Raw genomic sequence first — 26,443 nt, 5'->3', positions numbered from 1 at the left:
GGTACACTTGCTATTTTCCCGATCAAGTTTTTGGCGCCGTTGTTGGGGACTGCCAAATATAAAGTTTAAATTATTTCAATTGATATTTTATCGCTCTGCAACTAAAATTTATTTTCCGTTATTTTAATAATTTATTTCGATTAATATCAACTAATTTGTGTCTGATATTTGTATGCGAGGTAAGGCCTCAGCTGATTTTCCTTTTGACGCATAAATCAAAAGAACCTTACGGGCAAGACTCAGACAAGCTCGATTGGCAAGACTGGAATCAGACGAAGAACAACCTTCCATTCATTTAGGTTCAGGTTCAAAGAGAGAGAAAGATCGAAATAATGGGGGAAAATCCCCCGCCACCAGAAAGGCTGTTGGGTGACTACGGAGGTGCAAATGCACCAATCGGAGATTAATAATTGTCAACCAACCTGTGAATGTGGCAAATTTCTAGTTTCATCCTAGTACTATTAATCAGCTTGAAAGGAAGCATTTCACTGGAAAGGTAACTGAAGATGCAAACAAGCATCTACAGAGGTTTCTGACTATGAGCAACACTCTAAAAATTGATGGTCACACCGAAAAAGCTAAGAAGTTGAGAATGTTCTCGTTCACCTTAGCGGAAGAAGCCGAAGAATGGTTCTATTCTCTACCAGTCGGTAGCATCACATCTTGGGAAGAGATGGAAAAAGCCTTTCTGAATGAGTATTTTCCAGCGTCGGTTTTTCTGCGAAAGAGGTATGAAATTCTGAATTTTAAGCAGAAGGACGGGAAAACTTTGGGAGACGCCTACAAGAGATTCAAGAGAGTTCTGGTCGCCTGTCCAACTCATAATATGGATCCAACCGAACAGATGCAGATGTTTGTGAATGGTCTCAAAATAAAGACCAAAAAATTGATTGATACCGCAGCCGGTGGCTCTACTAATTTCTCAACAGCCACCGATATCAAGAAGATCATTGAAGTTATTGCTACTAATGAGCACTTGGAGCTATACGATAGATGTCAAAGTAACCTAGAAGGGGTTATCGATTTAAAGCTAGAAACCAATAAAATCCGTATCTAAGATACTATAGTTGATGAAGTTGAGAAGAAGCTGAAGGCGATGAATATAAGTACCCAACAGGTGGCACAGGTCCAACCGGCTCCTACTGTCTGTTGTGAGATTTGTAATGGTCTGCACCAAACGATGTATTATGTTGCAACTCCTCAACTAGTGGAGGAAATTAAATTTTTGAAGCAGAATAATCCCTATTCCAACACGTACAATTCAGGTTGAAAGAATCATCCCAACTTCTCATGGAAAGACCAGAAAGGAAACGCTCCTCAACACGGTCAATACCAAACTTAATATCAGCAACATCAACAACAACAAGTCCCTAAGAAAGCTGATTGGGAGATTGTCATTGAAATAATGGAAGCTCATAATGTTCAATTCCAAGAAGAAACCCGAAACAATCAGAAAAACACCACAGCATCCATAAAAAATCTTGAAGTCCAGATGGGTCAAATAGCACAACAATTAGCCTCGAGTTCTCAAGCACATGGTGCTCTACCTAGTACAACTGTGACAAATCCTAGAGAGCATAATAATGTAAGCTCTGTGACAACAAGAAGTGGTAAATCTGATGAAGTAATTGAGGAGATGGATTAAGAGGAAGATCAATTGATCGAAGTGGATCTTGAGATCAAAGAAAATGAAGCTGTAAGGGAAGAATTGGTGGCACCGAAACTAGTAGTGAAAGAAACAGTCACTGAGCCTAAGCTGGTTGTTAAGATTCCTTTTCCCACCAGAAACAAGAAAAAGGGGCAACATGAGAAAAACTTTGAGAAGTTCCTAGAGTTGTTCAAGAAGCTAGAGATTAACATTCCGCTATTGGAAGCACTTGAACAAATACCGACTTATGCCAAGTTCATGAAAGACATCATTTCTAAGAGGCGGGCCATCGACACCAACCTGATTATTCTAACCGGAACTTGTAGTTCTATTTTACAGGGTATGAAGATCCCAATGAAGAAGAAAGGTCGAGGAGCGGTCCCTATTCCTTGTACCATTGGAGATAGGTCCTTAAAAAAGGCTCTTGTTGATCTAGGAGCAAGTGTGAGTCTCATGCTGTTATCCATTTACAAGAAACTTGGTATAGGGGTTCTGCAAGATACCAGGATGACACTCCAATTCGTCGATCATTCGGTTAAGAAACCGTATGGTATTGTTGAAGATGTTCTGGTGAAAATTGACAAGTTTGTATTCCCGGTGGATTTTGTGGTTCTAGAAATGCCTAAAGATGAAGAGATCCCTCTCATCCTTGGGAGACCCTTTTTAGAGACGGGAAGATGCTTGATCAACATAGAAGTATCAAAGATGATATTTATACCAGTCATACTATAGAGGTTCTGGATCAAGTGGTGACGTATGATAGTCTTTTGAATGCACCACAGTTACCTTTAGAGAGAGTGTTGAGTTTGTCTATTTTCGAAAGTTGATAAAGATGTGGACAACGGGGAATCCGAAGTGCTGACCTTAATGGATGCACAACCCCCATGGAAAGGATCTCGACCACACCGGTGGAAAGATCTACGAATACCTCAAACTAGTGAGGAGGATAAAGAGCCCAAGAAGGGAACGAAGTTGAAATAACTTCCTGAGAATCTCAAATATGTCTTTCTCGATTTTTAAGGTAAATGCCCATCTATCATAAATTCGAGCCTCAAGAATATCCAAGAAGAGAAGCTCATCCAAGTCCTAAAAAATACGAAAATGCTATTGGATGGGCAATTGAGGGTTTGAAAGGTATTGACCCTACTATGTGCATGCATAAAATTCTCATTGAAGAATACCACAAATCTATGGTCCAACCACAAAGAAGACTCAACCCAGCAATGAAAGAAGTAATTCGGAAAGAGGTGGTGAAATTTTTAGACGCAAGTCTTATATATCCTATTTTTGACAGCCCTTGGGTGAGTCTGGTGCATGTGGTCCCAAAAAAGGGGGGCCACCGTAATAAGAAATGAAAAGAATGAGTTAATCCTTACAAGGACAATTACCAGTTGGCGCGTGTGTATTGACTACAGGAGGTTAAACATAGCGATTAGGAAGGACCACTTCCCGTTGTCATTCATTGATCAAATGTTGGAAAGGTTAGCAGGACATGATTGCTACTGTTTTTTAGATGGATACTCCGGGTATAATCAGATTGCAGTTGCTCCAAAAGACCAAGAGAAGATAACATTCACATGCCCGTATGACGTGTTTGCATACCGAAGAATATCATTCGGGTTGTGTAATGCCCCAACCACCTTCCAACGCTGCATGACTTCCATCTTCGCTGACATGCTTGAAAAGCATATGGAAGTGTTCATGGATGACTTCTCGGTCTTTGGATCCTCATTTGATAATTGTTTAACTAACCTTTATCTTGTTTTAGATAGGTGCCAGAAAACAAATTTAATTCTGAACTGGGAGAAATGTCACTTCATGGTGCGAGAAGGGATAGTATTGGTGGAAGTGATATCGAAACTCTCGCCACCTGTTAATGAGAAGGGTATCAGGAGTTTCTTAGGACACACGGGTTTTATCGCAGGTTCATAAGAGATTTCTCAAAAATCGCAAAACCGCTGACCACTCTATTGGTTAAGGATAAAGCTTTTATGTTCGACAAAGAATGCACCATAACTTTTGAGAAATTGAAGAACAAATTGATTTCAGCACCAATTGTTATTTCCCCAGATTGGTCTCTTCCGTTTGAGATCATGTACGATGCTAGTGATATTGCTGCAGGGGCGGTTCTAGGACAACGAAGAAAAAGATTGCTACATGTCATTTACTATGCTATTCATGTGCTAAACCCTTCACAGATGAACTATGCAACTACTGAGAAAGAGTTATTGGTCGTGGTTTATGCATTTGACAAATTTAGGCAATACTTGTTAGGATCGAAGGTTGTCGTTTATACTGACCATGTCGCTTTGAAATATTTGTTTGCTAATCAGGATTCTAAGTCGAGGCTTCTTAGGTGGATCTTACTCCTCCAGGAATTTAATGTAGAGATTAGGGACAAAAGGGGGTGTGAAAACATAGTAGCGGATCATTTATCCGGAATGTCACCAATTGAAGAAACGGAAGAGAAGAGACTGATAAAGGATGAGTTCGCTGATGAACACATCCTCGCTGTCATCGGTATCCCATGGTTCGTAGACTATGCAAATTATTTGGTGGGGGGAGTAATCCCTAACGATTTTGATTCTAACAAGAAGAAAAAGTTTGTTCACGATTGCAGGTTCTACTTGTAGGATGATCCATTCCTATGCAAGAAAGGAGTAGATGGGTTAGTCAGAATATGCGTCCCGGAAGAGGAACAAAAGGATGTACTTAGAGCTTGTCATGACTCATATTATGGAGGACACTTCATTAGTGACAGGACAGCGGCTAAAGTCCTTCAGTCAGGTCTATATTGGCCCACACTATTCAAAGATGCCCAAGACATAATCAAGGAGTGCGACAGATGTCAAAGAACGGGGAATATTTCTAAGAGAAATCAAATGCCGCAAAATGTTATGTTGGAAGTTGAATTCTTTAATGTATGAGGAATAGACTTCATGGGACCGTTCCCATCCTCATTTGGAAAGAATTATATCTTGGTAGCAGTGGACTACGTATCAAAGTGGGTGGAAGCGGTGGCATTGCCCATCAATGATTCTAAAGTGGTTGTGACCTTTCTGAAGAATAATATTTTTTCGAGATTTGGAGTGCCGAGAGCACTTATCAGTGATGAAGGTACTCATTTTTTAAATAAACTGGTAGAGAATCTGCTGAAGAAATATAATGTTAAACACAAGATCGCCACTATGTATCACCCGCAAACGAGTGGTCAGGTCGAAGTGTCTAACAGGCAGATAAAGCAAATACTGGAAAAGACTGTTTGCGCATCTCGAAAAGACTTGGTAGTGAAGTTAGAAGATGAACTATGGGCATACATAATGACATTCAAAACACCCATAAGTATGTCTCCCTATCAGTTAGTTTATGGTAAAGCTTGTCACTTGCCACTAGAGTTGGAGCACAAAGCGTTTTGGGCATCCAAATTCCTAAATTATGATCTTGCCAAAGCTGGTGAATCCCGAATTCTTCAGCTCCACGAGTTAGAAGAGTTTAGGAATAAAGCCTATGAGAATGTCAAACTCTATAAGGAGAAGACAAAAAAATGGCACGATCAGAAGCTACAAAGAAAAGAGTTTGTCGAGGGACAACTGGTGCTCTTGTTCAATTCCAGGCTAAAACTCTTTCTGGGAAAGTTGAAATCCAGGTGGTCGGGTCCGTTTTTGGTTCACAGAGTGTTTCCCCATGGAGCAATAGAACTTAAAAATCCTAGTAATTAGGATACATTTAAGGTGAACGGACAAAGGCTGAAACATTACTACAAAGGGCAGGAAAGTGGTCTGATTGAAAATGTTTGTCTTAGAGGATAAGAGAGACGACCGTCGAGCCATGCGACGTTAAACGTAGTGCTTCGTGGGAGGAAACCCACACAATTTAATTATAATAATTTCAGTTGTTTGGTGTGTTTTAAAAATTTTGTTTGTAGGTTCGCAGAGTAATCGCACAGGACAGAAGGTAAGGTTTGAGCCAAACTTATTGAAGACATTTTGCTAAAAGAGTAAGGAAAAACAGAGAAAAAAGTCAAATTTTTGGAAGAAAACAGGGCCCTAACACGGGGGCCCGTGTCAGGCAAGGAACCAAGAAAGATATGGTTTTCCAACAGGATGACACGGCTCATGTAAGCTCTATTGTAAGTGATGGGCAAATCCAGCGTCTTAACACAGCCGCCCATGTCAGGCAGCACGGCTGGAATTTTTGAATTTCAAAAAAGTGGATTTTGTGGCCCTCACCCGGATTTTTCACCAATTAAAACCATTTTTAATCCCATTTAATCCCTTTAATATGATTTTCACCTCTTCTCTCTCCCATTTTCACCAAACCTTTCTTCTTCCTCCATTCTCTTTCCATTTTTCTCCATAACCTCACCAACAAAAGCTCTCTCTTTACCGCCATACTTCGTCCAAATCACTGACGCCCTTCACGAAAGTTGTTCCACTTTCCGTCCTCTACAAGTCCACGGTAATTTTTTTTCCTTATTCCATACTTTATTTTAGTTCATAATTTTTTGTTGCAGGAACTAATCATGTCCCCGAAGAGAATTTCTAAGGGGAAGCAAACAGAGGTTGAACCATCAAGACCTCGGAAACGGACCATCCGTCATCCGAATTCGCACGAAATAATTTTCGACAACCTGGAGCACGAAAGGCGTTACTCATCTCACGTTAAGCGTAAGATAACACCAACGAGGTATTTATGCTCTAACACTTTAGTTCAATTAGGTCTGTTGGAGGAATTATATAGGATGTTTCATGTCCTAGGCATGCTTGAATTTGTGCATTGTGAAGCGCCTACATATGAGCGCATCACTTTAGAATTTTTGAGCACCATTGAGTTCAAGTTAAAAAAAGGATGGACAGGTACAACGATGTACTATGGAGGGACGATGGATTTCAGGTTATATAATGTCGACCACGAGTTGACAGTTGAGCAGCTGGGTGAGATTCTCCGCTTACCCGTGTATGGCCCCGGAGCCGTACCGGATAGCTTTGATGCTAAGACTTTCTGGTTAGCCATCACGGGATGATCAAATTATGTTGCTAAAGGGGCGAAAGCATATGGCATTCAGAACCCATGTTTCAAGTATGCTTAGAAGGTACTAGCTTTCACGTTGTTCGGTAGGGGTGATAGTACAGGTGTGGCTACCCAAAGGGAGCTTTCCTTTCTGTTTTCCATGGAAAAACGAGTTGCTGTGAGCATTGCAGCATTTGCAGCGGACTACCTCGGTAGAGTGGGTAGAGTGGCTCAAGGGGGAATTTCCATCGGGGGCATAATCACGCAGATTGCCCACCATTTCGGTTATGACCCTGCTGCACTAAACGAGACACTAGTGTCAGGTAAGCATAAATTGTACATGAACGCATTGGTTAAACAAGGTATGATATCCCAAAATTTTGATTATTATGCTTTGATGAGTTCTGGTCAGTTTATCATGGCTCTTCCTGACCCTGCAAGAATTAGCATTGCCAACACTACCAATTAGCTATATGAGAGTGTCGTCCAAGACGATATGGACGAGCACAATGCTGACCCATTTGTTGCAGGTGACTAACAAGAGGAAGAGGTGCAGGAACAGAAGCAGGAGCAGTTTGTTGCTCCGCCAGAGGACACCATGCATACAGGTGTCGGGTCGTCATATGTGACACCAGGCCAATGGTCGTGGATGCAGATGGAGATCGGCGATCTCCGAGCGGAGCAAACACGCCAAGGCATAGAGCAAGCCCATCAAGGGAATCTTATGGATAAGATGCATGCGATGATGCAACGACTGATGTTGCAATTTCCTCCACCGTAGTGAGGCTGTGTGAGTCCCCCCTCTATCTTGGATTAAACATTGCGGACAATGTTTGGTTCAAGTATGGAGGGGTTTTTATTATTTATTCTTAATATTTTCAGAATTTTATTATTTTTGTTTAAGTAATTAGTTGTGTGGTATTTTGTGTGTTACAGATAGAGGACATTCGTGCAGGATGAATGATGAGGCTTGGAGCGATTGGATGAAAGACACACTCCTCTACTTGCTCTTTTGGAAACCCCTGAAAGTTGATGCTACTGATCTAAATAATCGGACGCAATTCTTTGTCACTGGACTACACGAGAATACTATGTACCTGAAGAGAAGATGAAAGACACACTCACACCAAGAATACTGAAGGATTCTCCAAGGGAATCAGACGTTCCGGGCTCGTCGGAAGAAGAAAATTTGACGGTACAGTAGCCCTGACACGGCCACCCATGTTTCCCAACACGGCCCGTTTCAAGAGAGGAGGAGACATGGGCAAAAACAGGAAGCTGACATGGGTGCCCGTGTCAGCCACCTTGGAAGGGGCGTGTTGGAGCAGGATCCATCCAAGCCAACACAGCCAATCGTGTTGCCTGACACGACCAGTGTTGGCTTGGACACCTCATTTTCTATTTTTTGCTGTATTTTGGGATGGCTGATCCCGGAGGGTATTCTGGACTTTTGCTACATCAAATATTTGATCAGGAACTATTTAGGGGATTTTTGAATATGGAGAACAGGATTTTTACATGGAGACAGATTTGATACGATTAAGATTGAAGCGATCAAAAGCTGCGAAGAACGAAGGTCCTTCAAGAGCGGATGCGATTGAAGATCAACGAGATTCCATTATTCTTGTAATGTCTAAATTTTATATTGTATCTTATTTGAATAATATGAGAAGCTAAACCCCCCAATGCCAAGGGGGTGTCCCTGAATTGATCGTCTAATGACTCTGAATTGTTAATTTCCTAAATATATGATGTTTGTTTGTCAATTTCACTGTACAATGTTTGTAATGCTTTCTTTATCAGAAAAATAAGGATCGTTATATGGTTAACAATTTGCAGGATTGCAATTGTTAAGGTTTTTGTACAGTGAAACTATAGTAGATATCACCTAGGGCTAGGGATACCCTATGATTACCAGTTTTATCTTTTTAATTTGTACGGCTTGGTTTCATTATAATCGCCTAAGGACTTAGAGATTAGAATGAATGACCAAAGGTTTCCCTATGAAGTCTTGGGGGGAAATAATTTTAAGATCCGTTAATTGCTCATTTTGAATTTTTTAAGGAGATATACATTCAAGGTCATTGCAGGAGAGATTCATACACCATCCTTGGCATATTATTATAAACTGTGAAAAAGATTTATTCCGCTTTATTTTCTAATTCCCTTATACAGTGACTTTTTACAAAACCCTAATTACATGTTTTGTTCAATTGAATCACAATTTAAACTTGTATTGCTGCACAGTCCTCGAGATCGGTCTTTGGGAAACATCCTTATTATTACTACATTGGCACAATAGTAAACTTGCTACTTTCCCGATCAAGTTGGCATGAGTTTCAACGTTTCAAACTACTCAACCTTCCCAAATGATTAAGTGACTTCCATCAACAAGAATCAAGTTCAAGATCATTCCATCTCAAATTCATCAAGGCCAGAGTTCATCTGATACCCTCAACTAGGGTTTTGACCCAAAGTCAACTGGTTGACTTTTTAGCCAAGGCATGATCCCAAAGCTTGAAGTATGGTTCAAAGACTTCAAATACATCATAAGTGATCCATTCACATCATCCAATGTGCCCAAGAGATCCCATTTATTAAAGATTGCAAGAATTGGATTCATCTGATACAAAGTCAACTAAGGCAAAGTCAAAGTTTCACTTTTTACATTTTTGGTCAACCATGGACTTCTCAACTCAAGGATCATGAAAATATGGTTGATGTATGCATTTGATCAAGAGAAAATAAGAAATTGGAGGTTACTTACAAAAAGGACAACATTTGGTTTTGTAAATTTTTCTAAATTATGAAAAATATATATGTTCAAGTACCTAACTTTCCAAGGTCATAACTTGTGATCCAAGCCACCATTTTCTTTGCTCCAATGATCATATTAAAGGTCTTACTTCATACTTCAAATTTGTCCTTGATGATTTATTCCCAAAAAATGCAAGGATTTCATGTTATGAGCCATGAATTTGGTACCATAAAATTGAAACACTTGGAAAAAATTTCAACCAAATCTGCCTTTAAAAAGTGACTTACTTGATCATCATTTTTCACCATGATCCACATTTATTCAAGGAAAACTCGAAACATGAAAGTTGTAGAGGTTGGTCTTAGCTTTCCAAAAGGTCCAAGAGCATGAAACTATCATATTTGAGCTAGGAGGTTCGAATTGATGAAGTTGGCTCTCCAAGTCTAAATTTTGGGTCATTTTCATGGCAAGTTCATCATGCAACCTTGAGCCAAACCTACATAATCTTACTTTGCAGGATATCTTGCTTATAAATATCACTCTAATCATAAGATCACACACACTTTTGAGCCATTATCCAAGCAACCAAGCCATTACACAATGAATCATTCCATTTTTGGCATAAAGGTTACACTCCCATTTGTGTAAAGTGTCTTTAACCTAACATTAAGCACCATTGAGCTCCCAAATGGCTTTGGTTCTGAGACATAGCTCAACAAAACATTACATGCACCCCATGCTTTTTCCGTGCTTCCCACTTGATGTTTTGTGCAAGAACCAACCAAGCAAGAAAACTAGTACAAGCCACAATTATTTTATGATATCTAAAGCTTTTTGAACCCTCAATGGTCACTATAAATAGAGGATAAAGCCTCATCTATCCACACACCAAGCTCACCAAGAAAAAATTCATTTTTTCAAGCTTTTTACCTTAACCTCCACTTCTCTCATCTTGCTCGTGCATTCTGCCAACCAAGGGTTCCAATCACCTTCTGGGAGTTCATAAGCATTAGGAGAAGCATCAAACAGTAACTGGAAGTGGTATTGAAAAGGCATTAGAACTTGCTTCAATAGGTATATTCTTGCACTTCGAAACTCATTATACATGCATCATTTCCATGGGATTTCTGAAGCAAATATGTAGCATTTATTATATTAAGGTTGATCATTAACTCACATGCCAATCTTCAGAAAATTCAACATCAAATGAAGAGACCTTTTGTTCAAGAAACAGTGAAAAAGATGAAGTATCTTCAGTATTCTAACGAAGAAGAGAATAAGGTACATCAAGCTCGGGGAGAAATATAAATAAACCTTCTTCCAACAAAGAATATGAAGTTTGCTTAAAGGTAACCTACGAGGAAGATATTGTCCAGGTAACTAAACCATCTTACGATCAAATGTTTAGAGTGAGTGCTAATCTAATTAAAGAAAAGGATATACTGAAAGAAAACAACTTACCTCTTAAACATTCTTTAAAGTCTCTTGACGAAAATTAATAATAATTCAAGGTAGAAATAAATAAAATTAGAAACTCAAGAGAAACTTGTTAGACTCGTGTCTCCCTGAAAAATGAATTCAATGATTTGCATGAAACCTTAGGTAATTTGACCCAAGGAAAAGAAAAACTTGACTTGATCTTATCAAGTCAAAGATCTTTCTTAAATAAAAATGGACTAGGATTTAAGAAGTATAGGAACCTAGTAAGTGTGTAGATCACAAGAAAAAGAATCGTCCAATGTATAAATGTATACACTATAAAAGATATGCTCATTTAGAACCTTTTTGTTTTGTTAAATTGAAAAGAGCTAAAGGTAATAACCTTAGATCTTCTGGAATTAATGTACCTGGGCCTAAGAAAATGTGGGCACCAAAGGTGAAACCTTAGTGTTTTACAGATATGCTTTGCAGCTCAAAGATTTGATGATTATCAATAAAGTTGTTCAAAGCAAGAGTATACTTATAAGTATACAACTTTTATAAAATATATGATCTAAGGATAGATGATGATGGAAAATATCAATCATTATGATCAAAGCAAGTGTTCAAGGTTTGATCCTTAGTGATCAGTTGAATGGATATGTCTATAATGGGCTTGTTCATTTTGTTTTTTTATACCAACTTTCGCGTCCAACGATGTCAAGATATCTTGATAAAATAGATATAAATTATTTTAAGGTTAAAACTAATGTTACAACACTGGTTAATCCTTAAAAATAGTGAGTGTAATTTTTTCTCTTCTCAATGAATATTTTTTCTAACCCAAAAGGTGATTATTCAAGTGTTTTATTGTAAAAGGGTGCGGATAATGCTAAATGGGGGTGCAGAAAAGAAACAAATTTATCACAAAGCCCAACATGCACCAAGGGGGCTGAAATATGTAAGCCTAATCGATTTCACATTATGGAAATCAATTGGAAGAGCTTGATGCATAAATTCTCAAAGAAAATATAATAAAAACTTGTGTCTCAATCAAATAAAATCCCAACATTGATGAAGAAACCGCAAAATCCTAAAAGAAAATCTTTTAAGCATTGGTCAAATGATGGAGAGAGGATACACACTTCACATTGAATGAGGTGTATGAAAAATCTTAGACAACAAACGAGCCAAGATATCCTAAGTAAAGATGGATAATAGCAATAGAAGCTTCCCTCTAAATTTGAAATATACAACTAACATTGCCATGAAGGTACAAGTTGACGACTCATGACTCTAACATCTAAGATTTGACCACTTCATCACATATGCCTTGAAGTTGTTACATGAGAAGAACATGATGAGAGATCTTCCAAGTATAAAGTAGAACAATGAAGGGTGCGAAGGGTGTATTCTGGGAAAGCAACACCAATTTTCGTTCTCAACAGGCAGAACATGGAGAGCAAAAGACCTAACAGAGCTAATACATACTAATGTCTGTGAATCGATGAGGACGTCATCACCTGAGAACAACGTGTATTTCATACTCTTCATTGACGACTTCTCTAGAATGACATGAGTCTATTTCCTAAAATCAAAATCAAAAGTCTTTGGAGTATTCAAAAAGGTCAAGGCCCTTTTCTGAAAATCAAAGTGGAAAACAAATAAAAGTACTAAGAAGTGATCGCGACAAAGAGTACACCTCCAGCGAGTTTGACATATTTTGTGAGGATGAAGGCCTAGATCGACAACTTACAATCATATATTTTCCTCAACAAAATGGTGTGTTCGAGAGAAAGAATCACATAGTTATGGAGATGGATAAATCAATGCTCAAGTAGAAGGGATCACCTAACACATTCTGGGCAGAAGCAGTCTACACTATTGTTTACATACTCAACATATGTCCAACTAAGGCAGTGTAAGATAAGACTCCAATTGAAGCTTAGAACAAGAAGAAACCATTAGCAAAGCATCTAAGGGTCTTCGGGTCTATATACTACATTCATATTCCAAGCGTGAAGAGGCACAAGCTTGAAGACAAGGCTATACGAGGTATCTGCCTGGGGTATAACACAATCTTTAAGGACTACCGTGTCTACAATTGTCAAACTAAGAAACTCATCATCAATCGAGATGTTGAAGTTGATGAGAATGCTTCTTGGAATTGGGATGAAAAAAAGTGGAGAAGAACATCCTTATACCAACTTAACTACCTCAAGAAAAACCTAGGGAAGAAGACCCAAGTGAACCTCTTTCACCTCCACCACAACAATAAGAACAAGAACTATCATCACCAAAGTCTATACCAAGACGAGTAAGATCTTTGGTGGACATATATGAAACCTGCAACATGGCCATACTTGAACCTAGAAGCTTTGAAGAAGCGTCAAAGCAGGAAGTATAGGTCATGGCAATGGAAGAAGAGATAAAGATGATCAAGAAAAATAACACATGGGAGTTAGTAAATTGTCCTCATGGAAAAGATATCATTGGGGTTAAGTGGGTCTATAAGACAAAGTTTAACCCCGACGGCACCATACAGAAACAAAAGGCGAGGCTAATAGCTAAGGGTCACTCAAAGTAATCTGGTTGACTACAATGAGACATTTGCACCAATAGCTAGTCTTGATACCATAAGAGCTCTAATGGCTCCTGCGGCACAAAAAAGGATGTAGTATCCATCAACTAGATGTCAAATATGCCTTCATCAATATACTTGAAGAAGAGATCTATGTGGAGCAGCCCCAAGGATTCATGTCTGAATGGGAAGAAAGCAAAGTGTTAAGACTAAGAAAGGCAATATATGATCTGAAGCAGGCACCTTGAGCATTGTATAGAATAATCGATCAATATTTCATGGATCGAGGATTTAGGAGGAGCAAGAGTGAGTATACACTATACACTAAGTCTCAAGGTCAGAACATTATCTTACTCTCTATATATGTAGATGATCTTATCTACACGGAAAACAATACTAAGATGATGATGGAGTTCAAAGAAGACATGATGAAGACCTTTGAGATGACTGATCTTGGTTTGATGAGTTACTTCCTTGGTATAGAGGTAAGTCAGAGAAATGATATTAATCTCCTAAAAGAAATACATAGAAGACTTACTTAAGAAGTTCAAGATGTACGTTTGTAAACTTGTTGCTACTCCACTCGTAACAAATGAGAAATTACAGAAGAATGATGGAGAATGAGAAATTGATGCATCCAGATAGAGAAGTCTAATTGAAAGCCTCCTATATTTGACAACTATACGACCAGACATAATGTATGCTACAAGTATTCTATCAAAACTCATGTAAAGCTCAAGTCAAGTACTCTTCGGAGCAGCAAAAAGAATTTTGAGGTATCTACAAGGAACAAAAGAGTTAGGTATATGGTATACTATCAAAATCGATTCAAGATTACTTGGCTACACCGATGGTGATTGGGCAGGTTCGATAGATGACATGAAGAGCACTTCTGGATATGCTTTCTCTCTAGGATCAGGAATTTTCTCTTGGGCGTCGAAGAAGCAAGCTATGACTGCACAATTAACAACAAAAGTAGAGTACGTGGCAGCTGCTGAAGCAACAAGTCAAGCTATATGACTCCGAAGGATACTTGAATACATGTGAGAAAAACAAGATGAGTTTACTACAATCAATTGCGACAACAAATCAACAATTACAATGGAAAAGAATGCAATACATCACAGCAGAACAAAACACATAGCAATGAAGTATCACTTTATCAGAGAAGCTGAAGTAACTGAAGAGATCAATTGACTACTGCGTGACAAATGATCAAATTGCAGACATATTCACGAAGGTGTTGCCAAGACCAAGATTTAAAGAGCTATGAGCTACGCTTGAAGTTACAGAAAGTTGCATCAAGGAGGAGTGTTGAAATTGCTATAAATTTCTAGAATATTCTTAAATATAATGTGTATGAAAATGGTAGAAGAGTCAAGAACTAAAATGTGTATGAAAAAGGTAGAAGAACGTAGAATTATAAGTGTATGAAAATGATAGAAGAACCTAAAACTATCATGAAACATCTAGAAAGAACTAAAATAATGTAAAAACATTCACCACCATTAAGAGGTTGGTGACATGAGCCTATAAATAGACAATTGATACTTTGTAAACCATCACCCAAGAAATCAATGTCACAGCCTTCTTTCTAAATAATTTTCTAAAACTTTTTTATATCAACTATCAACTATTCAAATACTAACAATATGTACTTAGTCTATTTTCTTTTTATAATTTTTCAGTTTTATAACTTTGCAAAAGAGGAAGACTATCAATAGTTGGTGATTCCTTGCTACCAAAACCATCCTCCTTTTCTTCAGTTGCTTTGCCCCACATTACAGCATAAAATCCAATTGATATTACTGTGGCGCCAATTATACTACACAATGACAATGACAATGTTAAGCATATGAAAATTTCAACATACATAATACTTTTAAATATCAATATATACTCACCTTCCAATATGAAGAGTATCACCAAGGAACACAATTCCCATGGCAACAGCAATTACAATTGAAAGTGGCTTGAACATTGTTGCATATACAGGACCCTTTAAGTGTATTGCCCAAGCATATACTGCACTACTCAAGAATTTCCCAAATATTCCCTAACAATAAGTAAATCATAAGACATCATCAAAAAATTGTCTATGAGTTTACTAAAATGACACTTCCTCTAGTTTTTAAACATACATTAACCTACTCTAAAATGACACTGACATCTCTTCTAATCTTTAGTAACAAGACAAAAACTAATTAGAACGAGTGTCAGTGTCATTTTTAATCTTTATAAAATTAGGACTTTTAAGTTAATAGACAACTTATCTTACAGTGCAGATAATAGAGATGAGTGATATGTCTAGTCTTATTTTCCAAAGACTCTTATTGGTCTCTGCTAATAAACCTACACTTAAAGCTAAGATAGTTGCAAATAAGTTGTGAACCAACACCAAAGTTAGTTCATCTTCGATCTCCTTCATGATTTCCACCTTCAAAATTAACATATACATCAAAATTTAAGATTAATTAGAATGCAACCTTATTCTATGAAGTTGCGACATAGAGCAGACATCGAACATGATACTGATGATAATTTAAGAAATAACATGTATTGTATCGGTGTCAACCTTACAGATATCAGACACCAGACACATTTTCAATGTGAAATATCGATTATATATTTCAATATTTGCAAATAAAAAATGTACCTGAGCGACGAACCATATTGTTAGTAGTATATTGGATACCGTCAACAGAAGGCCACCGATGGCCCAATTTGTATCAACTGAAGTGAGAATGTGATTTGGTTGTTGAAGGTGAAAGAAAGATGAATTATGAGTAATGGTGATTGATTTTCCTTTGTAGAAAGTCACTATAAATGCACCTGATATTGATATAATGCTTCCCCAAACCTTAGCTTGTGTTGTTCTACTTTTTATAGCTATCTTTTCCATCCTTAAAATGGAACAATCAAAGATTTCAATTAAAATAATGAGTTTTTATTTATTGAAATGGATTATGAACATAGATAAAGAAAAAAAAAAGAGATTTTGTGAATTATAAGACAGTGGAGTAACCTGCAAATGACAGCTAAGATGAAGGTGAAAGCAGGAATCAAGTTTCCAATTGCAGATGAAAGTGTTGGAGAACTGTAACTGATGCCAGCATACGCCAAGAACTGCGCTGAACATCTTCAAATCATAGCCACCAAAACATAACTTTGTTTAAATAAACAGCTTATTAAATAAGCGCTTATAATATAAGTACTTTAAGTATAAGCTATTACTTACCCTACGACTCCAAGAAGAGCAATTTTAAATAAGATGGAGAAACTGAGTTTAGGAACCACTCTTGATCTGAAAACAGACCTGAAAAAAAAAACATTAATCAAGTGTGTAAACTAAGTTAGATATATGTATTTTTATGATTTGCAATTACTAACCTTGTATAGAAAAAATAGAAAGGAAGGAGGAGAATGGTTGAAACAGTATAAGAATAAGCAACAAAGACATATTTACTCATTCCTTGAAGAGTAGCTGCTTTGAACAAAGTGTATACACCAGTAATGATGCATTCATTGCCTACAAGAACCATAAAAGGTAACAAGTCTTTGTAACAATTACAGCACCTTCTATCCATCTCTCAAGTTTCATAAACCTTGATGAAGTTCAGAGTTTCTGAGAGATGTTTTTGTTGATTAGGTTTTGATTTTGAATATCTTTTGAACAAAAAAATATATAGAAGATGAAGCTATTACTCTTAAAAGGATATTATATAAAAAAAGTGCTTATAATATTATTATTTCAGTCTTATTATTATAAAATATCTTATGAAAAGTTGGGACCAAAATGGGTCCATGACAACTAGGCTGATAAGATAATTCAGAATTAATAACGTAAAAGAATAAGTTTGGGCAACGAACCATTACCATACATTAGATAGTTTTTTTTGAAGTTATTTTAATTCTTTAGCCAATTGAAGGGTGGCAGTTTGCTCTTTGGAGGGGTTCTGATGGTTTGTTCTGCTTCACTAATACCTCCTCTGAAACTCAGGCTTTTAGTAGCTTCTTACCTTTGAAAGAGTTTGTCACTGTAATAAAATATAAATTTTGAAAAAATTTCACCTCAGTTGGATATTGGACCGACATAAAATTTATTATTATAGGTGTTTTTTTTTAAAATTAAAGATAAAAACATCTATTCTAGTTGAGAAAAGTCTTTTAGATACAAGTTTTGATTTTTAACATCTGCAATTTTATATTTTTTTTAAAATTAAATAATATATTTACTTTTTAATTAAAAATAAAATAATTTATTCTCTTAATTAATATAGCAATCGAACAAAAAATTGACTCTAATACAATTTTCAATACTCAACAACATCTATAATTTTTTTCAACATCTATAATTTTTTGTTTTACTTAAAAAAAAGTTACTATTTATTTCATCGATTGCTAAAGCAAACGATGTTGAATTGTAATTCCTTGTGTCGAAGCAGGTTGCTCGACAAGAACAAGAAAGTGTCGAACCACCTAGTATGTTGAGTTGTGTTAGTGTGTCGAAGTACCGAACCACCTAGTGTGTTGAGTTGTGTTAGTATGTTGAAGTGTCGAAGCATGTTGCTTCACACAGGATTTCAACTTAGGTTTATTTTAGTATTGTTAGCTATTTTGGGTTTTATAGTTTTGCGTTTTGGCTTGGGGTTTAAGTTAACCTAAATCTATAAATAAATGGAGTAATCCTTATTCTTGTAATGAAGTGAATAGAGCATTCATAACATTGTATTCACAGTATTTTGCAGTTGCAAAGTGAATAAGAAGTTTTCCACAGTTTATGGGAAGAGAGAAACTCTACAGAATTTTATTACTCTTCTCCATCATCGTTCTTTACTTTCCTTCTTTCTCCATTGTTCTTTTCTTTCATTGTTATTGTATGGGTGATAACAATCTTGTTCATCAAGATTGATTGAAATTCTCCATAGATTTTGGTGCATTTCCAACATCTGGTATCAAGAGCTCCGGTTTAATCGATTCGTGGGAAAAAATCACCATGACAACGAATGATCCAAACGGCCATTTTCCAGCAAATCTTTTGATTCTCAAGAACAACAATTATGAGAATTTGTGCAAGCAGATAAAGGTTGTGTTCTGTTATCAAGATCTTTGGGATCTTGTGAAGAAAGGAGTAGCAACGCTTGCAGAAGCCGCGACGGATCAAGAAAAGGTTGCACATAAAGAATTGAAGAAGAAAGATTATAAAGCTCTCTTTATAATCCATCAATGTCTTGATGCAAATAACTTTGAAAAGGTTAGTGATGCATAGTCATCGAAAGAAGCATGAGAAATTCTAGAGAAATCGTTTGGAGGCGCAGAGAAGGTGAAAGAGGTGAGGTTACAAACTCACAAAAGGACGTATGAATTGCTTCAGATGGAAGACAATGAAAACATAACTGATTTCTTCACCAAGGTTACGAAACTGGTGAATCAAATCAAGGTATGTGGAGAAGTGTTGACATTAAGATCTGTTGTTGGAAAGATCTTGAGGTCATTGGCTCCAAAGTTCGATCATGTGGTCGTAGCCATACAAGAGTCAAAGGATTTGTCCAAACTGACAAAGGAAGAGCTTCAAGTGGCGCTTGAATCTCATGAACAAATAATGGTTGAAAGAGTTACAGGAAAGTCGAAGAGTGATATGGCTTTACAGGCTCAATCAGCAAAATAAAAAAAAGGCAAAGGAAGCTGGAATGGCAACAAAGGCAGAGGAGGCTACAAAAATTCGACTGGTCGAAATCAGCAAGAAGGAAATTGGTCGAATCAGAGAAAACCCTGGAACCAAGGCAACCAAAGAGGTGGTGTTGCAGGTAGAGGAAGATGTGGTGCTCAAAAGCCAGACAAGAGTCATATTTAGTGTTACAATTGTCAAAGGTATGTTCACTATTCTAGTGATTATCCAAAAAAGTAGAAGAATCAAGAAACTTATGCAAAGCTGGCGAAACATGAAGAAGAAGAGACGTTGCTAATGGTTACAACAAGAGAAGAAGATAGATTCAAGGACTAGTGGTACTTGGACTCAGGATGCTCATCACACATGTATGGAAGGAAAGATTGGTTTGTCAACATAAAGCCCTCAATGAAGAACATGGTGAAATTTTCAAATGACAACACTATAGCATCTGAAAGTGTTGGTGATGTTCTGATTATGAGGAAAGATGGAAAGAGGTCATTAATTTCAAATGTGTTGTACATACCAGGCATGAAGAGAAATTTGCTCAGCATAGGGAAGTTAGTCGAAAAGAACTATAAGGTGTCGATCAAAGACAAGATGATGAGAGTTCTCGACTCAAATGGAAGGCTGATCTTGAAGGATCTAATGTCTCAGAATAGAACCTTTAACATTGAGCTAAATGTGATGGAGCATAAGTGCCTTACAACAGCAGCCAGTAGAGATGAATGGATATCGCATTATAGGCTTGGTCATCTCAATTTCAAAGACATCAGAGATTTGAAGAGAAGAAACATGGTTTCAAGATTACCAAAAATCAACATTCCAAACGAAGTGTGTGAAGAATACGTGCAGGCGAAGCAACATAAGAACAACTTCAGTAAGGATGCAGGAAAAAGGTCGAAGGAGATTCTTGAAGTCATATACTCTGATGTATGTGGTCCTCTCCAGGTGGATTCGATTGGAGGTAACAAATACTTTGTTACATTCATAAATGATTTTAGTCGAAAATTATGGTCTTACCTGATCAAGAAGAAAAGTGAAGTGATCGAGGTATTTGCCAACTTTAAATCTATGGTCGAAAGATCAAGATTTTGAGGACTGATGGTGGTGGAGAATATGTGTCGAAAGACTTCGACGCATTATGTGTGAAAGAAGGGATTGTGCATGAGGTGGTGCACCTTACACTCTGTCATACCCAAAAATTTGCCCGTTAATCTTGCAAGACATTTTTCAAGGCACTTCAATTCATTTTTCAAGACACTGATCTTAAAGGAACAAAGACCCAGCACACAGGTGGCCAAATCCAGAAAATGACTTAAAATGGCTTGCTCGCTAGGCGAGCAAAATCCTTTGCCTAGCGAACTCTTCGCTGCACCACTCGCCTAGTGAAGCTTGCGAATACCAGAAATTTTGGGCTTCATTCTGAGCCCATTAGGTCACAAAAAATCATTATAAATACCACAACTTCAGTCAGAAGAGGGGAGACGAAAGACAAAGAAGAAAGGGAGACAGACGGACGGAGACAAAAAGAAGGAACAGCAAACCCTGGAGGCTAACCCAGAGAATTCAGAGCGACCCTAAAGGAAACCCTGAAGGAAACTCATTTGCACAAAGGTTACCTCCGCCCAACTCAATCCGGAACCAACCCTAAGAGTGATCTGCCAATTCAACGTTGCAATTCAATTGCCAACAGGTTTGCACTACCACTACCGCTTTATGCTTCCAATTTACATGTGGTATTATGATTGAATTTATAAATATATCTTAGGTTTTGCATGTGGATTTAAATATGTATGGATATCTTGAATGTTTAACCATAAAATTTCTGTAATGGATGCCATAGGGTGTGGAGCTTGCTGAAATCGTATTGTTCTTAAATTCAAAACCCGCAGCCGTTCGCTAGCACATCGCTAAGCGAACATGTAGCGAGGGTTCGCCAGGCCCTCGCTAGGCGAGGCAACAGCGAACATGACAGTCGCTGATTTTTCTGTTCTGATTTTTGCTAATCTGACATGTTTTATTGTAACCATGCATGGTTTACCTGACATTATTACTGTTGTGATTCCTTTTGGTTTGGTGCAACTCTCGATTGCACCCTGATTTGGTATTCTGACCTGTTTGCTGAATATTGTAAGGGCTCACATACTCCTGGAAAAGGTAGCTTGCTAAGTATTCCACTTTATTTGTGGGATACCCCTGTGGAGATTCATCCTAATTACCTAATTGATTATAATGTGGAGATTCATCCTAATTACCTAATTGATTATAAAATATTGCCTTTGAATATGTGATCTTGGACCTCTCTTTGTTGCCTTACGGTATTACGGTATTACGGTATTACGGTCATGTCCCGCGAATGTGGGGATACACTTAGCAAAGACCCTTCGGTTAAATCATCATGTCCCTACAAGATAAATCATAGTCCCTTGGATGTCGCCTGCGAATATATGATTTTGTCCCTCGATGACCCTTCGTTGTAGCCTACAAGTTAATGATGATTGTCCCTTCGAATGCTAGGGTATCCTTACAAATGTGGCCTCCAATGACCAATTGATGACCCTACGATGTCCCTTTTACATCCAAAGGATAAAACTACTTACTTCTCAATAGTAAGGACAGTTTTACCCTCATAAGGATAGGAAATGCCCATAAAGACCTTGGGTAGGTATAACTCTTAAATGCTGACTCACAACCTAAAATTTTTTTCATACATCACACTTTGCAAAACATCTACTAGAAAATCACCACTTGGTATACATTCATACTAGAATCATTGTCAAGTTATATTTTTCTAAACAGCTTTCAAAATTAAACGAGATAAGTACTTTGTGTACATTCGTACAAGAATCATTACAAAGTTAAACTCTCTTTTCAAAACATTTTCTAAGCAGTTCACAAACACTTTTTCAGACAAAAAAAAACATAAGTGATCAAGCAATTAAGAGCCCATGGATAACCATGGATACAAAGGGTGCTAACACCTTCCCTTTGTATAATGTACCTCCCGAACCCAAAATCTAATTAAGGTCTTTCCTGTTCTTTTCCACCTTTCCTTATTGGATAAAAGAAAAGTCGGTGGCGACTCTTGCTATCCGCGACATTTGCTTTCCAAAGCAAAAACACACCAAAAGTCAGTTCACCGTATGACAGAACTGGCGACTCTGCTGGGGAACCTTAAAAAGAGAGGTTGCCTTAAAAAACAAGATCACTTATTTGAATTGTCTGATTTACTTTTAAGGGATTACTTGGGTATTTTATGCTTGAGTGAAAGATCCTACACCCGGATCTAGTGTACCTTAGGTAAGTAGCAAGAGATCATCGCGACTATCTGGCGTATACTGGAATGGTTAAAATGATGGCTACGATTAACGTGACACTTTGGATGTCCTGATGTTCCTCATGTTTACTTGAGGAAAAATTTGGCGTCCGCGTGGTGTCATCAAAGCGTTAACCAGACCTTTAGAACTCTAATTGACTCATCCTAGCCATTAGAAAGTAGTGAGATAACTGACTTCGGTTCCGACTGGGGTTGGTTGAGACTCGATACTACACTCTTTGAGATTGGACTTTAGGGAAGCTTTGGTCAACCACTTGGTGTTGCACTGAAGTGGACTTAAAGGAAGGTCAATGATTGGAGATCCTTTTAGAACCCGGTTATTATTCTAGGACAGGTTGAACCAACCAAACTTCAGTGGGGAGGGTACTTACCTATGGAACTCATGCGAGCCTTAAAACCTAGGAATGATTGTTGTGCGACTTATTGGTGCTTGTTATTTGTTTAACATCATAACATCATAACATCATAACATCATGATATCATGGCATTGTACTAACCCTTTCAAGGACTTAGGGATTTAACTTTGCTCTGTTAAACAGGCTATGGCTTCCAGGAAGACCATCCGGATCAATTTTGTAGCAATCTTTCCTCAACTCAAGGATTTAGTGTCAGAACTTCCCGATCAGGCTCAGTTTATCAAGAAACATGGCTCTCTCCTCAATTTAGTTACCACCGGTTTCAAAGAAGATATGATGAGGGTTCTATTCCAGTTCTTCGATCCTAAATATCATTGCTTCACCTTCCCAGATTATCAGTTGGTACCCACATTAGAAGAATTCTCCAGGCTGCTTGGGATACCTATCCTTGATCAAACACCTTTCAGTGGTTTAGAAAAGATTCCGAAGTCTGAAGAAGTTGCCACGGCTTTACACATGACAAAGTCCGACATTGAAACCAATTGGGTAACAAGAAGTGGAATTAAGGGTTTACTTGCCAAATTTCTGATAAATAAGGCTCGAGAATTCTTAAAAATTATGAATGCCCATGCTTTCGAAGATGTTCTAGCATTACTAATCTATGGTTTGGTGTTATTTCCTAATCCAGACCAATTCATAGATATGAATGCTATTAAGATATTTCTCACTCATAACCCTGTGCCTACCTTGCTTGGAGACATTTTGCATTCCCTTCACACCCGTACTATAAAAAGGCAAGGGACTCTCATGTGCTGCGTACCTTTATTATCTAGGTGGTTTATTTCACACCTTCCTCAATCAGTCTTGAAGAATGAGTAAAATTTGAAATGGTCTCAACGGATAATGTCGCTCTCCCATTCAGACATCCATTGGTGTCCTCAACCCAAAGAAAATGTTATCATCATTGACCGTTGTGGAGAATTCTCTAACGTACCACTCCTGGGGATAAGAGGAGGTATTACTTATAGCCCAGCTTTAGCCCTACGACAGTTCGGTTATGCTAGAAGAGACAGTCCACATGAAATACTTATTCAAGGCACTGTGTTTGATTATGGCAACGACTCTCAAGGTCTCCGTCAAAGGTTTGTACGAGCTTGGGGCATGGTGAAAAGAAGTACTTTAGGACAGAAAAACTCTATTCCTATGGAACCTTATCTCAGATGGATACGCGCCAGAGCTCGTGAGCTTACCATGCCATATCTTGCAATCGGACCTCTGATTGTCGAACCGAAAGTTGAAGGAGGTGCCCCTCAGATCATTCCTTATCCAGATATGCCTACCAATGTTGAAGAATTGAAGAAATCCTGGATCCAGTTGAGAGAGGAAAGGGATACTTTTGAAACTCAGTTCGGTGCAGAAAGGAAGAAAGTATTAGAGCTCACCAGCCAACTTAATGAGGAAAGAAGACTCAATGCATATCTCCGCCCCAAAAGAAGCCGTCCCTGGGAGACTTGAGCTTTCATTGTATTTTTATTATTTTCTTTTTTGTAATGAACATTGATTAAAGAAATTATTAATAAAAGTTTCCCTCTTTTGGTGGTTTACGCAAAGTTAAAATCTAACAGTCCTTGAAAACATTTCATACATTGCATAACACAACATAACATTGCATAATAGGTATTCTAAAGGATAATTGTTCTCACGGTCTTCCTTCTAAACAGAACAGATGGCTCTCAAACAAACTGTCAAAGATCTCCAGGCTCAGAATGCTCAATTCCAGGAGATGATCTTGAACTTATCCAAGGGGCAGGATGAACTGAAGGCTCTCTTGCTCGAGAAGAAGAAAGACAAGAAAGCTGTGAGTTACATTAACCCGGGAAGAAGGCTTAAAGGACAGGCCGCAAGAGTCAAGATTAGAATTCCGAAGGATCAAGAAGAGGAGACAGAAAATGATTCGGAAGAGGAAAATGTTGATCCCTTCAACCCTGAGGACGACGATGAAGATTATGAAAATGAACAGTACTCTCCAAAAGATGATAAGTATAAGTTGCTGGAAGAACGCATGCTAGCTATGGAGGGTCAAAAGACGCCCGGTCTGGATTTCAAAAGCTTAGGTCTGGTCTCTGATGTGGTCATTCCCCGCAAATTCAAGGTCCCTGATTTCACAAAGTATGATGGTGCGTCTTGTCCTCAGATGCATCTGAGAGCTTATGTGAGAAAGATTCAGCCGTATACCACTGATAGGAAGCTATGGATCCATTTCTTCCAAGAGAGTCTGTCTGGCACACAGTTAGAGTGGTATTATCAGCTCGAGAGCTCTAACATCCGCACCTGGACTGATTTAGCGACAGCTTTCTACAAACACTACCAGTATAATTCTGAATTGGCGCCTACTCGGCTACAGTTGCAGAATATGACTATGGGATCTAAAGAAAGCTTCAAAGAATATGCTCAAAAATGGAGAGATTTGGCTGGCAGAGTCAAACCCCCTATGATTGATCGAGAATTAGTGGACATGTTCATGGGTACACTGACTGGCTCATTCTACAGCCATCTACTAGGAAGTTCTTCATCGGGTTTCACTGAACTTATATTAACGGGTGAACATGTTGAAAGTGGCATTCGAAATGGAAAGATACAGGTGACTACCTCTGCAAGCACCAAAAAGTCCTATCAGGGGAAGAATGAATCAAATGCTGTGTACGGTCAAAGGGGTCATAACAAGATAAATCGTGACCATACTATTGGAGCAGTTACGATTGCAGCACCGCCATCTCAAAACTTCCAACATAGACAGGACAGACCAAGAAGGCAGTTTACCAAGATCAATATGACTTTAGCACAAGCACTGCAGGGTATGCTAAAAGCAAATTTGATTATCCTCAGAGATCCTCCTGCAAATCCCAACACTACTTCTCCTCGTTATAATCCCAATGCCAGGTGTGCATATCACTCCGATAGTCCCGGGCATGATACAAACAATTGTTGGTTGTTGAAGAATAAGATTCAGGATATGATCGACGCTGGAGAAATTGAATTTGATCCTCCGGAGACTCCTAATGTCATCACTGCTCCTATGCCTAACCATGACAAGACTGTTAATGTTGTGGATGACAATTCTCACATTTCTAATGTAGCTGACTTAACATCTCCTCTCTTGACCATCAAGAAGAAGTTGTTGCAAGCTGGTTTATTTCCAGGTTGTGCTGAAAATTGCGATATCTGTATACCCTGACCCAATGATTGCTTGAAGTTGAGGAGTGGTATTCAACGGCTGATGGATGATCGCACAATTCTCTTCGAAAAGATTCCTAAGGTGGAAAACCCTATTGAAGAAATATCTGTGATTGCTAGGTCCAAAGTTCCGGTGAAGATTACCGCTACTAGAGTGCCTGTGAAGATTACTGCTGAGCCCAAGGTAGCTCCCCTAATTATTACTGCACCTGGCCCAATACCGTATTCCTCAAACAAAGCCATTCCATGGAATTATGGAGGTGATGTTTACATCCACGGCATAAAGCAAGTTGATAATTCTGCTAATCCTAATGACATTGTTGGGACTAGTAAAATTACTCGAAGTGGAAGGATTTTCTCTCCAGAAATCTCACCTCCCGCCCCTGAAACTCGAGGAAAGGAACCAGTGACCAATCCTCCTCAGTCAAG

The 26,443-nt window shown here is 38.2% G+C and overlaps 2 protein-coding genes across 2 annotated transcripts; one reads left to right on the top strand and one right to left on the bottom strand.

The window, feature by feature from the left end:
• The first annotated feature begins 1,405 nt into the window (after positions 1-1,405).
• LOC127094132 (uncharacterized) lies at positions 1,406-2,380 on the top strand. Its single transcript, XM_051032997.1, has 2 exons — positions 1,406-1,585; positions 1,649-2,380. Exons 1-2 carry the CDS (start codon positions 1,406-1,408, stop codon positions 2,378-2,380), a joined length of 912 nt encoding a protein of 303 aa, XP_050888954.1.
• Positions 2,381-14,808: 12,428 nt separating this feature from the next.
• On the bottom strand, positions 14,809-17,138 carry LOC127119983 (WAT1-related protein At5g40240). The gene is made up of 7 exons (XM_051050368.1): positions 16,807-17,138; positions 16,655-16,732; positions 16,442-16,555; positions 16,073-16,319; positions 15,695-15,853; positions 15,321-15,472; positions 14,809-15,241 (listed from the first exon to the last, which is right to left on the bottom strand). The coding sequence occupies exons 1-7, from the start codon at positions 17,001-17,003 to the stop codon at positions 15,091-15,093; spliced, it is 1,098 nt and encodes a 365-aa protein (XP_050906325.1). The 5' UTR covers positions 17,004-17,138; the 3' UTR covers positions 14,809-15,090.
• Between the last annotated feature and the right edge of the window lie 9,305 nt (positions 17,139-26,443).

The sequence above is a fragment of the Lathyrus oleraceus genome, chromosome 1 (genome assembly GCF_024323335.1).
Source record: "Lathyrus oleraceus cultivar Zhongwan6 chromosome 1, CAAS_Psat_ZW6_1.0, whole genome shotgun sequence".
Lineage (NCBI taxonomy): Eukaryota > Viridiplantae > Streptophyta > Magnoliopsida > Fabales > Fabaceae > Lathyrus > Lathyrus oleraceus.
Note: the sequence above shows the minus strand (reverse complement) of the source record. Positions and strands in the feature narration are given on the sequence as shown.

Coding starts and splice junctions, on each gene's coding strand:
- LOC127094132 (XM_051032997.1), top strand. CDS start 1,406: ATGGAAGCTCATAATGTTCAATTCCAAGAAGAAACCCGAAACAATCAG. Junction 1,586..1,648: donor ATCCTAGAGAGCATAATAAT/GTAAGCTCTGTG, acceptor ATGGATTAAGAG/GAAGATCAATTGATCGAAGT.
- LOC127119983 (XM_051050368.1), bottom strand. CDS start 17,003: ATGGATAGAAGGTGCTGTAATTGTTACAAAGACTTGTTACCTTTTATG. Junction 16,733..16,806: donor TTCTATTTTTTCTATACAAG/GTTAGTAATTGC, acceptor TTTTTTTTTCAG/GTCTGTTTTCAGATCAAGAG. Junction 16,556..16,654: donor GCTCTTCTTGGAGTCGTAGG/GTAAGTAATAGC, acceptor TATGATTTGAAG/ATGTTCAGCGCAGTTCTTGG.